The sequence below is a fragment of the Panicum hallii genome, chromosome 4 (assembly GCF_002211085.1).
Source record: "Panicum hallii strain FIL2 chromosome 4, PHallii_v3.1, whole genome shotgun sequence".
In the NCBI taxonomy this organism is placed as follows: domain Eukaryota; kingdom Viridiplantae; phylum Streptophyta; class Magnoliopsida; order Poales; family Poaceae; genus Panicum; species Panicum hallii.
Window position 1 is genome coordinate 364,576 of NC_038045.1, and position 16,167 is coordinate 380,742.

The following is a 16,167-nucleotide window of genomic DNA, read 5'->3' on the forward strand; positions in this document are numbered from 1 at the left end:
TGCAGCATCACTGTAGCAAATTATGGATTAATTATGCTTATTAAATTTGCCTCACAAATTAGCACCATCTATGAAAAAGTTTTATAAATATATTTTATTTAATACTTCTAAAACAGCAAGATCCTTATTTGATGTGACGGGGCTAAACTTTACTCTATGAACCACCAAACAGAGCCTAAGACGGTTTCTTATAGCATTCCCATAATTGGGATTTTGGACATTTTGCGCATCTCAAATTTGAATATGAATTATGATTCATGGGGGACACATTAAAAATGAAACCTAGGCTTTGATCGATGCTGAGAACTAGCAGGTAGGCGGTACAGCCACCTCTGCCATGAGCTTTTCTCATGCCATTTTCAACAATTATATTCCAAGTGCTAGCTACTAGCTAGTGTGTGTACCCAAGAAGAAGCACGTATAAACGTCGTAGATAGACGACACAAAGCTAGCGTGGACTCACTCGTCAACTACTGAGTACTTAATAAAAGTCTGCGCGCGCTTCCCCTTTGTCTCGTGTTTGGCAGATCAGAACAGAACAGAAAAAAAACACACAAGGATTTTGCTTTTCTTTTCGGTGGTTTGCAGTAAGCGAGCGAGGGTAGCAAGCATAGCAGCCGTACTAATAACAAGGCAAACAACTTCCTCCTCCCTTCCATCCACTCCGCGCGCGGTTGCAGACCTGCAGTCGCAGTCGTTTCCTCCCTCTTCCTTCAATCCTTCCTCCCAGCCCTTCGTCTTCGCCTCCGCCAGGCCCTCCTCTTCCCCATCGCTTGCTTCGCTTGGGGTTCCTTCTACACAAACATAAAGCAGAGGAGGACAGGAAAGGGAGCCCGTCGGCGGAAGGGGAGGGCGCCGCCTGCCTCGCCTGCAGTCTCACCAGTGTCTCTCCCCATGGGAAACTGCGCCAGCGCCATCGATGCCTTCGTCCAGCGGGGCAGCAGGCCGTCGCCGTCGGCTGCTCCTGGTAAGTGCCAACCACCAACAAGCCAGCGCCATTTCCGACTCTCTTCTCCCTCTTAAAGCTCCAATCTTTCCTCCCCTTGAAATGCAACCGGTGGTTCTGTTCTATTGTTTGGTGAATTCGGTTATCCTGTGGCCCGGCCCCTTTTAACTTCAGTCCTGGATTTAGAATGTTCCATAACCACTTGCTCATGCTGCAACAAAGCGTATCTCTTTTACCAGTGTGTTGCTAATTCCATCGTGGGATGAGAATAAATTTCCTATGCTTCCAAAATTGAAACTTTGCATGCCTTTATTTGCTTGATTGCATACAGCGTAAAACTGTCTTATTTATATACCACCGGGTTCTTTTCACAAATTTTTCTTTTATACCGTAACAAACCTAGGAATAATCATAGTCATGTTACTCATCAAGCTTATGGCGCACTTTCTCAATATATTTGTCCGTATTGATGTATCAACTAAATAAATTCTTGCAGTTGCAACTAAATTTGTTGGTTTCCACTTATTGCGCTGACTTTTCTGTAGAATAAAGCACCACTTCTATTTTTTTCCCCTTCAGAAAATGTTTATCCGGGTCCTTGAGAACCCTTGGTATCTGGCCTCTGCCCTTGCACCATATATATTCTGTTAGTACAAACCAGGAGAATATTACCTCCTTTTACCCGAATGGTAAAATTCGCTTTCTCACCTTGTATCTCAATGTTGATGAGCGTAAACAACCCCCGACATCTAAGTTATTTTGATGCTATGGTAAATTAGTTAGCATTTCAAACATCTCCTTTTCTATCCAGTTAACTCAAGACCTCACCTCACATTACCTATCACAAGTGCAGGAATGTCTGCATCGAGGAGGACTAGTAGCTCTGCCACCACCGGGAAGCTGTCAACACTGAGTACCAGCACCTTCATGCCATCCACAGTTAGTGGTGTTAGTGTTGACGATGATTATCAAGATGGTCAGATTCTTGAGTCTCCAAATCTTAAAACATACACCTTTGCCGAACTCAAGAGTGCCACCAAGAGCTTCAGGCCCGAGACGGTGCTTGGGGAGGGCGGATTCGGAAAGGTTTACAAGGGATGGGTTGATGAGAAGACCTTGAACCCGTCCAAGAGTACCACTGGTATGGTGGTTGCTGTCAAGAAGCTCAATCCTGAGAGCGTGCAGGGAATGGAGCAATGGCAGGTACGGCAGTTCTCAAGTTGCTGTTTTCTTACATTATTAAATGCATGCTTTTGGAAAAACTAATTGCATTTTTAAGGTGGTTTCTGTTTTGATTATCAGGGAAATAGGGAAATGAAGCAGTGAATGCTTACAAAATAGTTCTGTAGTTATTTAAAGATCATCAAAAGAAAAATAAGCGGATTAGCTCATGTCACTTGAATGTTTGTGGAAAACTACAGCTTGCTTTCTTTTTTCAATTTGTTCCTATCATTCACTGATTTTCTTTCTCTATGCATTGTTAACTCGTGCATTGGTCTTTTTTTTTTGGAGAATGAACCTGAAGTATCCCTGGTACTCTGGTTATTTTTGTTTTTCAAATGACTCCTTTATTGTTCTCTCTTCTACTTACAATCAGAATGCTCTAGTTGTTAGGCCTTAGTGCATGCTCCTGTTCTCTCACCAATTGTTTCACACTTTTTATTTCTACTTTGTTTCTGCTTGTAGTCTTAACGACAGAAGGATTTCTGATTTAGGCAAATGGCTTCCTACTCTCTGATGCTATGCTTGTGTCTCAAAAAAAATTGTTTGTTCCCATTGCAGTCTGAAGTCAATTTCCTTGGGAGGATTTCACATCCCAATCTCGTCAAACTCTTGGGATATTGCATGGATGACAACGAGCTACTACTCGTGTATGAGTTCATGGCAAAGGGGAGCTTGGAGAACCACCTGTTTCGAAGTGAGTATTTTAGCAGATCTTTTCCTAATGATAGTAAAATCCAGAAAGAATTCTCTTTATGTCACTTTGTTGCGCACTCTTTATGCCAACTTCGCCTGCGGTAGCGCACTATGCAGATGTTGGTGCTTTATCTGCATCTACAAATCATTTTCATAAATTATTATATATCATGCACCATAGTCCATAGTGCTATACAACTAACGAGCATTTTGGAGAATGTCAACGTCAACCAAATTGCCAGAGCTGTACGATATCTTGCTGCTTCAGCCTTCAATTTTTCTTGTCAAGTCAACTTGGAAATTTAAATTGAAAAGTTGGCGGCACTTGTTTGTACCTTTTACTATTTCGGGTCATCCATGGATTTCTTTTATGAAACATCCTATTTACTAGTACTGATTATTCACCATTGCCAGGAGGGGCGGTCTACGAGCCACTGCCTTGGAGCCTCAGGCTGAAGATTCTCATCGGTGCAGCTCGTGGCCTTGCTTTTCTTCATTCATCAGAAAGGCAAATCATCTACAGGGACTTCAAGGCTTCCAACATCTTATTAGATTCGGTAAATACTCTTTCCAGCGGTACTGATAACCAGCTGTTGTTACCTGAACAATACTTTAATCAGCCTAAATCAATGTCATGTTCAGCACTTCAATGCAAAGCTCTCAGATTTCGGATTGGCCAAGCATGGTCCAGATGGTGAGGAGTCTCATGTGACAACAAGAGTCATGGGAACCTACGGCTATGCAGCCCCAGAGTATGTTTCTACCGGTACGTCTTATCTCTATCGGGGTTTATGTTTCCCTCAAAATGTCTACCATTTTATCCCTTTTCTGTTCAAAGCGCTAAATGGTAGCTAATTGCATCTTTCATGAGCTAGGCCACCTGTATGTGAAAAGTGACGTGTATGGATTTGGAGTTGTACTGCTGGAGATGATCTCTGGCCTGAGGGCGCTGGATCCAAGCCGCGTGAGCGAGAAGGTGAACTTGGTGAACTGGGCAAAGCCATTGCTAGCTGACCGGAGGAAGCTTAGCCAAGTGATGGACCCCGGATTGGAGGGGCAGTACAGTTCCAAAGGAGCCCTCCTCGCTGCTCAGCTGACCCTCAAGTGCCTGAACGGTGACCCGAAGAGCCGTCCGTCCATGAAGGAAGTGGTGGAGGCGCTGGAGCAGATCGAGTCGATAAAGAGCAGGGTGAGGGAGCCCAGGAGTAGTGGCTCCTCGCGTCGTGGCCAGGGACAGTCACCGAGGAGTGACAGTGCTAGGAAGAACTCCAGGGGCAGGTAGATGCATGGTCATGAGGATGCATAGGATGAACTGATTCTGATGTGGAGATTGTAAATGTAGACCACATTTTTTGTTGTCATGACGAAGTTTGTGTCGATCATGATGATCAATGTAATAGTATAGCGTGGCACTTTCGATGACTTGGTACCTGCCTACCTGGCATATGCATACATTCAACCACTTTCTGAGTTGATCGCATCAGATTGCACTTACAACAGCATCCAGTCATTGTCATTCACATCCTTTTTTTTTCCGTTAGTCATGGTTCTGTAGAAGTGCTGTATTTCTATGGTCAAATGTGAAGAAAAAGCAAGCACTTGAATCATTAGCAGAAAGATTTTTAGCAACCTTTGATATTAGGGGGGGGGGGAACTAGTTGCTGAAAATGTTGATGCAAAAGGTGATGCTGGATTCTTGCTCTTATAGATTACTCCTGGTTGTAGATATTTCAAACTAATGTGATAGTCCAAAGCAACGTGGCACTCTTTAGCATTCCTTTTCGACGTTTCTAGTGGGATGTCCACTAACAAAGACAATAGTCTAGATGCTTTAGAGACTAACAAGCAATAACTTTTGGTGATAATGGGGGGTTTAAAAATGATTTCGAGGCACTTAAGGATTTGATGCCCTGGTTCAGGCCTCCAATTCATCATTCCCCACTGGATGGTCAAAAGCTGTAACTTGGTTGGAACTAAGCCTACCTGCATATGTCATCAGTCGGCAAAAAGGAGGTGTATTTCAAGACCATCTCTGCTAAGCAAGCTCATTGGCTACACATGTGGATTATGTATCCTGAACCCATAACCATGTGTAATTAACAACGTTAGGCACGTCTGTCCCAAGTGAGTACTTGAACATGGGCTCACTTTTTGATCCTTGGCAAATTACTAGCATATGACCATGCCTACATCCGAATATATGAGTAGTTGCAAGAAACATCATACTATTGTTCTATCTAGAATCAATAATATGTGCATAAAGACTTCCAAGCGCTAATTTTGCGCGACCTCAAACTTGCAGAGTACTGTACCGCTTTGATCTTGGGCTGTTGACCTGTTGTACTAGTTGTGTAGTTTTTTTTTTCTATTTGTCATATCATCCCGTCTAAACTTTATTTTTATTTTAGTGTAATCAGCATCTCTCTTGTCTAGCTCGTTAAGAAAAACTTCAAACTTGCAAGTGCTGGCTCGAGGGTACAATAATACTCCATTGTAATTTAATCACAATATTTTCTCTGACAATTATAATTTGTTTAATGATCTTAGAAAGAAAGAAAAAATAATAAAAGGAGTTTACATCATTTGGTTTTCAATCGCAGTCGACAACAAGAACTACCTAATATCGATCCAACATAGGAGTACTGGACAGTGCTTAACCCATTTTGGCCAGAAAATAGAATTTTTTTGAAAAGATTCGTCATTCTTCTTCCTCCTACCAACATCCTCCCAGCTCTCGTCACCTCCCCTAATAAGAAGAAAAAATAAGAAAAAGAAAATTCATATCCCCATCACTCCAGTCCCCGTCCATGGCGTCCTCCTCCACCGCCGCCTCCTCGTCGGCGGCTGCGGCAGCGTATCCCAGAGCCCCCTTCTCCCTGCGGCGGCGCCCGGGTCTCCTCGCCCTCCTCTTCGTCTTCCTCTGCTTCATCTCCTTCCAGGTTGGTCGGTGCCCATCCCATTGCCACTCGCCCCTTACTGTCCACTGCAACGGCCAAATGTTAGGTTCATCTATGAACGCGCAGAGTTAGGGCTTCTTCCTTTCTCATTGTTCCGGCCGCTTCTTCCCCGCAGGTCGTGATCCATGTGCCCTCCGCCAGATCGGCGGTGTCCCAGTGGCTCTTCTCCGGTCACCAAGGGTAAGGTCCATCGCCGTTGCTTCTTTATTCCTATGTGATTACAGGTTCTAACTTTGGTGTTGTCTCGCGATTTTGGATTGCCAGTGAGCACCAGCGTCCCAAGAACTGCCCTGGGTGTGGCAATTCACAGGTTGTTTATCTGAATTTTGGACGCCCAGGATACTCAATTGGCACTGTATTGCTTTGCTTCCCAGGTTATTGAGTGTGCATAGTGAATGGTTGGCAGGATGTGGGTAGTGCTGACAAGACGATTGCATACACCGACCAGTATGGCCGGATCAAGCTGTTCAAAGTCACCGCCAGAGAGTTGGCGTCATCCTCTATCTGGGAGAACCCATGGTTGCCCAGAGATAGTCAACCGATAGCCAGAACCGTACATGCTGAATACCACCATGTTGTTTGTGTGGAAAAGTTGGTAGGTTGTTCTTTATTGTACCTCTCATGGGTGTTTCTTCTGCTTGCACCAGCAAGAGGCTGCTGAGGATCTTCTACTAGCCAATGGATTAGAAACCACCAATCTTTCAAGTGCAGAAACTCTGGCAACTAAAAGCGTTGATCCTATCAAATTAAAGCGACAGGTCAATTTCATTCGCCCGTTTGTAGTGGCTAGAAATGCAGTACAATGATTATCTATTTATGTTGTGAGAATTTTTTTTGGTTTTCTCTTTGATGGGTTATCTGTTTATGTTGTGATAATTTAGTGATTATGAAATGCAGTAAAATGGTTATTTATTTATGTTATGAGCATTCTTGTTTGGTTTACTCTCTGATGTGTTAATTTTGCCCATCTGAGTGGATCTGGTGTGCTGCTATTGCTTCTGCAGGTATTTCGGCGTAGAAGAAAGGAGCGGAGGGTACAGGAGTTGCTTCAGGTGGATAAGAAGGTTGAACTTGAGATGCGAAATGCGGCGATAAACAGCTCAAGGAACTTTGATAATAAAGTTAGGGGCAGCTACAACATATGGAGGCCAGAGTTCCGCCTTACTAATACAGATTCAACCCTAAGGCTCATGAAAGATCAGATAATAATGGCCAAGTTATATGCCACTATTGCAATCTCCCAGAAGGAACCAGACATGTATGCCTTGCTCATGAAGTGCATAAAAGAAAGCCAAACAGCCATTGGGGATGCACTTATCGATAGCGAACTCGATTCGAGGTACTTCATTTCACTTCTGAAAATTAATCAGGTTGGCTCTTTTCCACTTTGGTGTTGAAGGCTAAGTTTCTTATCACCCCTCATTTCTGCAGTGCTTTAGAGAGAGCAAAAGCAATGGGGCATGTGCTCTCTTCGGCTAGAGATGTTCTGTACAGCTCGAGTGAAGTATCAAGAAAATTGCGTGTTATGCTGCAGTCTACGGAACTAGATATCGATGCAGTTAAGAAACAGAATTCATTCCTGGTTCAGCATGCTGCAAAGACTGTCCCCATGCCCTTGCACTGCCTACATATGCAGCTGACTACCGATTATTATTTTCGTGATGGTGTGACGAAGGAGCATTTTCATGATGCTGCTTTGAAGGAGGAAGAAAATAAAGCAAAGCTTGAGGATAGGTCACTCTATCACTATGCTATATTTTCTGATAATGTGCTTGCAGCCTCAGTAGTTGTCAGATCAACTGTGACAAATGCCAATGAACCAGAGAAGCATGTGTTCCACATTGTCACTGATAGACTTAATTTTGCAGCCATGAAGATGTGGTTCATTGCTCATCCTCCCCAGCTGGCTACTGTGCATGTGGAGAACATAGACAATTTCAAGTGGCTCAATTCATCGTACTGTTCTGTTCTGCGGCAACTTGAGTCAGCTCGGCTCAAAGAATATTACTTCAAAGCACATGATCCATCATCACTTTCTGATGGAAACGAGAATCTAAAGTACAGGAACCCCAAATATTTGTCTATGCTCAACCATTTAAGGTTCTACATGCCAGAAATACACCCGAAGCTTGAAAAGATACTGTTTCTCGATGATGATATTGTTGTGCAGAAGGATTTGACGCCCCTATGGGATATTGATCTTAAAGGGATGGTAAATGGTGCCGTTGAAACCTGTAAAGAGAGTTTTCATCGCTTTGACACTTATCTCAACTTCTCACACCCAAAGATATCAGAGAACTTCGATCCACGTGCTTGTGGGTGGGCGTTCGGAATGAACATTTTTGACCTGAAGGAGTGGAGGAAGCGAAATATCACTGGAATATACCATTATTGGCAAGATTTGGTAAGTATTGGAACAAGTAGTTTGCTGTTGATTGTATTTTTTTATACCATCATGTGTCTTCTGTCTATAACAGCTATGTTACAGAAATAAATTGTAATGATTTTTTTGTTTTACTTACTAATAGAAATCATGTTGCAGAATGAGGATCGCAAGCTGTGGAAGCTGGGTACATTGCCTCCGGGACTAATTACTTTCTACAACCTGACATACCCATTGAATCGTACTTGGCATGTCTTGGGACTTGGATATGATCCAGCTGTTGACATTGCTGAGATCGATAATGCTGCGGTAGTTCATTACAACGGGAATTACAAGCCCTGGCTTGACCTTGCCATTTCCAAGTACAATCCGTACTGGTCCAAGCATGTACATCTTGACAGCTCGCATGTTCAGCATTGCTATGCGAGTAAACAATGACATGTAAATCTTCATCCAGTTTTATTTTTCCTTTTGGAGCATAAGTTATTCACTAGGAGATGGTTAGACAGAGTAGTGGTGTGTCTAACATAGTTTATCCTTCATAATCTTGTCATTCTTCTGCATAGTAATGTGTCTACTCTTGTATCAACTGGTGAACATGGTGATATACCCTGCAACAAAGTAGGTGTTCTTTTGTTCACTTTAGAATTTGCTGTACCTTGAATGAATTGCAAAAGGAATAAACCTTCACATCAATGAAGAAGTTCAACTTCTTATGTCCTGCGATGTGAACACTGTAGTTATAATGGAGAACTGATTTTAAGAATGTTGAAAAAATGGGTGAAAAGCAAAGCTCTCAATCTCAGAACTGTGCCAAAAAGCCTAGAACAAAAGGGCCTTGTTATGGATCAGTTGACTAAAATAGACTAGCAGTGAACATATGTTGTTAGTCTCATTTATACTGTAGATGACACTGAAAATGGTATTGCTAATGGTATAATGCCTCTCTATATGGTACTTTATTTTCCATTTTCCTAGAAAAGTGGATTCTAAGAAACCATCTGTTTGTTTGAATGATTGTATGGAACCATTGGAAGATCTATCTCAGTGAACTGAGGGCAGCTGTTCTGTCTTCATCTCTGCCTTGGACCTTCTGTAAATATAGCTAATGCAAGCCCTGAAATTAAGACCAGGATAGCTCATGTGTCCTGTTGTAGGCACTGCTATTCTAAAAGATACTGGCGTGACTTTCTTATTCTTATTCTTATTTATGACTTAAGAAACACAAATATATTGTCAGAAATGATGAGTCACAATGGAAGATACAATGCTGATTGATAAATTTGCAGCACACAAAGAAAACAACCAAAAATACTGCAAAGTTCAATAGTCCAATTAGTAGTAACATAATACTCACTATATGGTGATTACTCTTCATTTGACATGACACGGCATGACTGAGTACTGAGGTATGTATTTCTGATATGACTGAGTACTGAGGTATGTATTTCTGATATTACTCATTTCAACAGCGGCATCACTTATTAACAACCGCTCTCTAGGCGATTGCTTTGAGCACAGCACACCAAGCTGGATGATGGCAGCCAAACATTCCTTCGTTCTGGTTATATCTCTTGTAGCATTTCTCTTGTTTGCTTCATCATGAAGCCAGATTCTGGAATCTGCTATTTCCATGACCTTATCAGGAAGAGCAGCCTTGGCAAAGTAATGTAGGCTTAACCCATCTCTGAACATATCATCTGTTGGGCTTCTTCCTATAAACATCTCAATTAAAGTAATGCCGAGACTGTATACTGCAAGCCCTTCTCCATATTCTAAAATAGATTAGAACAATTTGGAGCATAAATAAGTATGTGCAAAACTTGTTTAACAAACATACAGCTAATTGAATCTAATAATGTAAAGCAGATAGAGAAGCATATTGAAGTTACCTGGGGCAACATATCCTATGGAGCCTCTTATTCTGATGGTGCTATTTGAATTTAAGAAGTTTTTCTTGCAGCTCCATTTAGAATTCTAGCAGTGACAAGATCTCCAACACAAGCGCTCATGTCCTGAGTAAGAAGAATGTTGCTGGGCTTGAGATCGCAGTGGATGATTGATGTCTGGCAACCATTATGAAGGTAGTCTACAGCTTCAATGTCAACAGTAATATCTAACCTCTGTTCCAAGGTGAGTGCTCCATTTCCACTTGGCTTTCAGTATCTGAGTGGATCCAGCTATCCAAAGCTTCCATTAGGCATGAAGTCGAAGACTAGTACTCTGAAGTCTTGACCTTGGTGGTTGTTGCACAGGATGTGATGACCTTTACAAGGCATCGGTGCCTCACCCTTCACAGTGCTTCACATCCAGCCTGGAAACTTTTGTGCAATCCTGGTTGCTTAAGATTAAATACCTTGACAGCCACAGGAACACCATGATTTTGTACAGTACCTCTGTACTGTACCATATCTTCCCTTCCCCGATTGGTATCTGAGAATCCATGGGTTGCTTTGAGTATTGCATCTTATGAGGAGATGACAGTTGTGATTTCTTCACTGCCGCCTTAAGACCTTCTGCAAAGAAATGCAGCTAAAGCAAGCCCAGAGAATAAAACCAGGATAGCTCCTGTTTTAGGCACTTCTATCCTAAGAGACAGTGACATGGCATTCTTATTTTTCCTTGCAGGAGAGTCTGGACATTGTGGTAGAAGGTAGATGGAGCTGTGGTATTCCACCACATTACTCATTGTTTCCAACTATTGATAGCCCAGTTAGATTCTTGAAAACCCCTTCTTTTGGTACTTCACCTTGTAAATTATTGAAGGATAGATCAAGGCGTAGCAGCTATGTTGAATTACCTAGGAGTTCTGGGATTGGTCCTGATAAATTATTGGGGGCAAGGTGCAACTCATGCAAGTTGACAATGCTACCTAGGTTCCCTGGGATGCTGCCCTTCAGTTTGTTGTCTGTCAAATTCAATAGAGTGAGGCCTTTTATATTCTTCAGCATGGAAGGTATGCTTCCATGTAACGAATTTCCGTCCATTAAAACGAATTCTAGCGATAGGATTGGTACCTTCTGTGATCATGACATTTGGAACAACCAAGCTTGACATCCAATCACTGTCAAAGTAAAGACCGTGCTGAGTTGAATATAGGAAAACCAAACCCTTTTTCATTTTGTATAGACAGAAAATCTACTCGCTGAGAATTGATGAAAATCATATAAAGATGCAAACTTCTGAGTCAGCCGACGACAGGAGGCAACAAATACGTCAGCAATTCGCCAAGGTTATGGTTAGCACAGATCCTTACAGCTCGTCCAAAGTCATCTATCTATCTAAGCTGACACGCGTATCAAGCACATACGGTACCTAATAGCCATGAAAGTCTACAGGCAGGGTCTATTATTGATGCAAACTCAAGTATACCTATGGTAAATTCATTACTGTATCTCTTCCTTTTAGGTGCCGAGCATCCTGCAACGCAACAACGAAGCCAAAACAACCACAACACCACACTGCTGTTATAATCCACCACATTCTTCTTTATTGTACTGTATGTCTTTCTTGCAAAGATGAAGCAGGGCAAAGTTCCTGGATAGGATAACAACCACTGGTTCACACCTCAGGATACGTACTACTATCACGTCCATTACTCTTTATTCAATGTTACAACCATTCCCAACATCACACACTTCATGCTGTATCCACCCCGGGTGCGCCTTGTCTGTGCACGATTTCGTCCTTGTCAATCTACATGTTCGGCTTCAGGTTGAGCCTAGATGCCAGCTTCTGGCCGAGGGATGCATCGCACTGCAACACAGGGGTAAATATACTCAGGTTTCAGCACCAAGATCAAAAGATAAGGATATGCACAGTTGTACATGGCCCAAATGGTGTGCATTTCACCAAAACCAACAAAAACAAATACCTGAGACCAATAGGAGATCCAAATGCTACGATGCTCATGGGTAACACGAGGATCTGAGAGAGCGTCAACCACCCGCTGGATGAACCGGTCTTGCCTGTGTGTTTCCACACCAAAACACTTTAATTAGCCAAACAACAGCTCAAACCCATCCCATGCCTCAAAAGCAATTAAACTCAGGTGGGAGGGCAAACCTTGCAGGGTCAAAGGATCGGTATCTCTCACCAGCCTGCTTGAAGTTGTTCTCCTTATGGATAATGCACTGCAGACCCCCAACATTACCAGATTAGAGATTAGCTCAATGACGACTTTTCCAACGGTTATCCACACTCACCATTATGCAGTAGATCAAAGCTATCCTAAGCACAATGTAACCACCAGAGCATATTGGAACATAATGGTACCAATATAATTAAAGTATACTCACCTTCTCACGGCAGCCTGTCAGAACACGGGGAGGGATAGGAACCTTCTCAGCATGACGGACTGAATCAAACCTCGATGGGAAGTAGTTCACCTGAAAAAGCAAGGAAATTAGATATACGTGCAAATGAGATTTCATTTTATTTATGTCAATGGCTGGAAATACTGTATAATGGACGCAACAGACCGGCATGCTAAAGGAGGTAAAAACGCCAAAGAACAAAGTACCTCTTCATCCCTGTGCATGAAGTTCATGAAGCCATCATGGTGGTTGTTGTGGTGAGCACATTTTGGTGCATTCACAGGAAGCATCAGATAGTTTGGACCAAGGCGGTGCCTTTGGGTGTCAGCGTAGGAGAAAATTCTCGTCTGAAGTAGCTTATCGTCAGAATAGTGGATTCCAGGGACAATGATAGCTGGGCAGAAAGCAATCTGTTCATTTTCTGCAAAGAAGTTATCGATGTTCTTGTTCAGGACCATCCGTCCAACAGGCTGCAGTGGGATGATATCCTCTGGCCAGGTCTTGGTGACATCAAGTGGGTCAAAATCAAATTTATCCTCATGGTCAGGATCAATGGTTTGAATGTAAAGCTTCCATTCTGGGTAATTCCCCGCTGCAATAGAATCATATAGATCCTTTGTGGCATGGCTGTGGCAGGTGCCTCCAACAGTAACAGCTTCATCATCCAACAAGCATTTCACACCACAAGTAGGCTTCCAATGGAATTTGACAAGGTGAGGCTTTCCATCCCTGTTGATCAAGGTGTAGGTGTTCACACCAAAACCCTCCATGTGCCTGTAGTTGAGTGGGATGCCAACATCATCGAAGAGGAAGGTGAACATGTGCATGCTCTCTGGGTGGTGTGAGAAGAAGTCTACTATTCTCCAGTTCTCCTGCAAATTGGTCTTTGGGTTTGGCTTGAAAGCATGAACCATGTCAGGGAATTTCATCCCATCTCGGATGAAAAAGACAGGCATGTTGTTACCCACAAGGTCAAAGTTACCCTGAAAACAGCATGACGAAATCCATCAAGAACTATCCCTTGGATATAAAAAGGTCAATATAAGGTGTCAGCAACTGGGAGAAAGTTAATGAACAGCATAGAAATAGGTCAGCAGCATGTCTCCATCAAAGAATATCCTAAACTCCCATTGACAAGGTGAACAATCAATTGCATAGGCCCACAGGTTTGAAAAGGGGGAGGGGGTACTCAGCCATTCAACTGAGAAAAACAATGAGTGGTTGGATCTAAGATATCATTAGCAGCTCATGGCAAGGACACTATTCAAGGGGATAAAGCACAATTCAAGTTGTTATAGCTCCAATGCTATTGTAAAAATTGTTACTACAGTTTTTGATGAATGCATTAGGAATATATAGACAAACATATTGGCCAAAACGTGTCGCAGAACTTGCAGTAGTTTTTGAAGAAGTTCATGTCCAAATCATAACAACAAACAGAGCAGTTAAAATAGATACTCATTTTCAGGGAAGCAAGTTAAGATTTGTCATCAGTACCTCTCTGGTGTAGAACTTGACAGCAAAACCACGTGGATCCCTCAAGGTCTCAGGGCTTCCACGCTCATGCACAACTGTGGAGAACCGAACAATAACAGGGGTCTGAACCCCAGGAGCCCGGAGAAAATCAGCACATGTAAGGTGAGAAACATCGTGTGTTACTTCAAAGAAACCCTTGGCACTGGCTCCCCGTGCATGAACTACCCGTTCAGGGATACGTTCCCTGTCGAACTGAGCAAGCTTTTCAATCAGATGGTAGTCCTCAAGGAGGATGGGTCCTGACAAAGAAGAATACATCATGTCAAGCCATGAATGAGCAATGGTAGGTAATAATGCCAAAACACAAGTGCTGCTGGTAGACCAAAAAATACTCCTAAAAAAAGAAGTTGCCAGGGTTTTTTTTTCGGCATCACTGATAGGAACATATTGGCTATAATAGGTGCACATATATCCTGTAATTGCTGTGGTACTTTCTGTGACGATGACATTTAGAATAACCAAACTTGAGTTCCAATCACTTTCAAGGTCATAGGAAAACAGGGATATGTTCTTCTGGTAGTAATTCAGCCTTACCCAGGTAATCATCAAAGGTAGATGTACCAGGTCAGTAACAATCAGCTATGGTGATTACCCCCCCACTTTACTATCATGAAATTGCTCATCAAGTTAGATTTATCAGTATGACTGAATGATGGCATATTGTATCTGAAAGGCACTTTCTTTCCCTTAAGAAAAATAAATAGTATGACAGCAACTGACGAAAATATCAAGACAAAAGGCCGAAACATAAGGTTTTTCGCCTTAGAGTTGATCAAGGAATGCGACCTTTACAGAATTGCAGGATAGAAACAGGCTAGTCAATCCATAGGGTACAGCAAGATTACACACAGAATAAGTGAAAATAGCATCAAGGTGCAAACTTTGGATGAGCATAGCAACTAGCAAGGCACAATCGGACACGTCTGGTGCTGTTAGAGTCGAGGTTGCACAGCCCAGTGGTCCTGTGATGAGGAGGAGAAACAACCAAAAAGCCTCTGATTCCCCAGGGCTGCCCCAGATCATTGCAGCGCGACCGCGTATCCGCGTGATTCTAAGCTCACCCACATGAGGCACGTATGCTAAACGCAGGTTCACATAAGGGGAAAAAAGAGAGAAATCAGGAAAGCAAAGGCAGAAGCGACAGAGGAAGAGTCAGTGTGCCCCGACCTCGCTGGCCGACGGTGAGGGCGGAGTTGTTGTTCCAGACGGGGGCGCCGGAGTTGGTGGTCCAGAAGCTGGAGTTGTTCCCGCTGGACGGGCGGTGCTGCAAGAACCAAGAGGGGAAACCCGATCAGATGGGCGCGCATCAAGATCGAGGATCCAGGAGGGAGGGCAGGAGATGGCTGAAAGGCAGGACTGACCTTGTACGGATCCATGGCTGGCTGGGCGGGGCTCGCGGCGGGATTGGGCCCGGGAGGCCGGGAGTTGTGTTGCTTGGGGGAAAGGAGCAATGGTGGTTGACGATAAGGACGAGGAGTGGCCAGGGGAGGAAGGAAGCAATGCAGGAGGAGAAATAATAATGGCAGGAGGAAGCGAGGAGGACGGTTTCGTGCTCCGCTCGCTCACGATTCGCCTCCCCGTCCACCTGGAGTTGTTTACTATTTCAGCTGGTCGGCGGAAGGGCCCACTTCCAGGCACAGAGAGGGCGCCTTGTGCATACCACGAACTATTTTACTTTTTTTTCTTCTTTTCAATTTTATTGAGAAATCTGTTTTTTTTGCGAGAGTTGTTACGAGTCAAGACAAGAAGTAATGCTATATATATGTGTATATATATATATGCATACAAATAGAAATAGATGGAGCGAGAAATTCCTTCAATTTCATTATATTTATTTATATATTTCTCCACCTGACGTGATCGAGGCGGCATCCGGCACAAGAATTTTTTACAGTTTGGTTCTTTTTCTGAAAAATTTTCATATTTAAATTTTCTGGGTGATATAAATTCATCTTTGGACTCTGAAGGTCGGCACCATAAGTCACGGAGCTGAACTAAAACATCTCGGCGTTGTGATTCATGGCGCCGAGGTGTTTACCCCCTGTCATGTAAGGGGAGTATTCAAAGTTGAGTTTACATAGCACGGGATCCAAATATAATTTTTTTGAAAAA

The 16,167-nt window shown here is 43.0% G+C and overlaps 3 protein-coding genes across 6 annotated transcripts; 2 read left to right on the forward strand and 1 right to left on the reverse strand.

Moving 5' to 3' along the window:
- Positions 1 to 574: 574 nt before the first annotated feature.
- Positions 575 to 4,357, forward strand: LOC112889321 (probable serine/threonine-protein kinase PIX13). Of its 2 annotated transcripts, none has more exons than XM_025955892.1 (6): positions 575 to 967; positions 1,795 to 2,149; positions 2,729 to 2,864; positions 3,278 to 3,420; positions 3,506 to 3,629; positions 3,739 to 4,357. In XM_025955892.1, exons 2-6 carry the CDS (start codon positions 1,802 to 1,804, stop codon positions 4,143 to 4,145), a joined length of 1,158 nt encoding a protein of 385 aa, XP_025811677.1. In that variant the 5' UTR covers positions 575 to 967; positions 1,795 to 1,801; the 3' UTR covers positions 4,146 to 4,357. The 2 variants fall into 2 exon arrangements, with proteins under 2 accessions (XP_025811677.1, XP_025811676.1); XM_025955891.1 differs by having other exon boundaries at positions 1,800 to 2,149.
- Positions 4,358 to 5,518: 1,161 nt separating this feature from the next.
- Positions 5,519 to 11,531, forward strand: LOC112889319 (probable galacturonosyltransferase 3). Of its 3 annotated transcripts, XM_025955888.1 has the most exons (9): positions 5,519 to 5,802; positions 5,936 to 6,000; positions 6,085 to 6,130; positions 6,227 to 6,394; positions 6,468 to 6,578; positions 6,825 to 7,159; positions 7,252 to 8,224; positions 8,363 to 8,644; positions 9,676 to 11,531. In XM_025955888.1, exons 1-8 carry the CDS (start codon positions 5,671 to 5,673, stop codon positions 8,639 to 8,641), a joined length of 2,109 nt encoding a protein of 702 aa, XP_025811673.1. In that variant the 5' UTR covers positions 5,519 to 5,670; the 3' UTR covers positions 8,642 to 8,644; positions 9,676 to 11,531. The 3 variants fall into 3 exon arrangements, with proteins under 3 accessions (XP_025811673.1, XP_025811672.1, XP_025811674.1); XM_025955887.1 differs by lacking the exon at positions 9,676 to 11,531 and having other exon boundaries at positions 8,363 to 8,906; XM_025955889.1 differs by lacking the exon at positions 9,676 to 11,531 and having other exon boundaries at positions 6,227 to 6,373; positions 8,363 to 8,906.
- A 137-nt stretch (positions 11,532 to 11,668) lies between these two features.
- On the reverse strand, positions 11,669 to 15,614 carry LOC112889320 (catalase isozyme B). Its single transcript, XM_025955890.1, has 8 exons — positions 15,417 to 15,614; positions 15,223 to 15,319; positions 14,017 to 14,294; positions 12,726 to 13,502; positions 12,502 to 12,591; positions 12,269 to 12,336; positions 12,078 to 12,171; positions 11,669 to 11,959 (listed from the first exon to the last, which is right to left on the reverse strand). Exons 1-8 carry the CDS (start codon positions 15,429 to 15,431, stop codon positions 11,900 to 11,902), a joined length of 1,479 nt encoding a protein of 492 aa, XP_025811675.1. The 5' UTR covers positions 15,432 to 15,614; the 3' UTR covers positions 11,669 to 11,899.
- Positions 15,615 to 16,167: the final 553 nt, after the last annotated feature.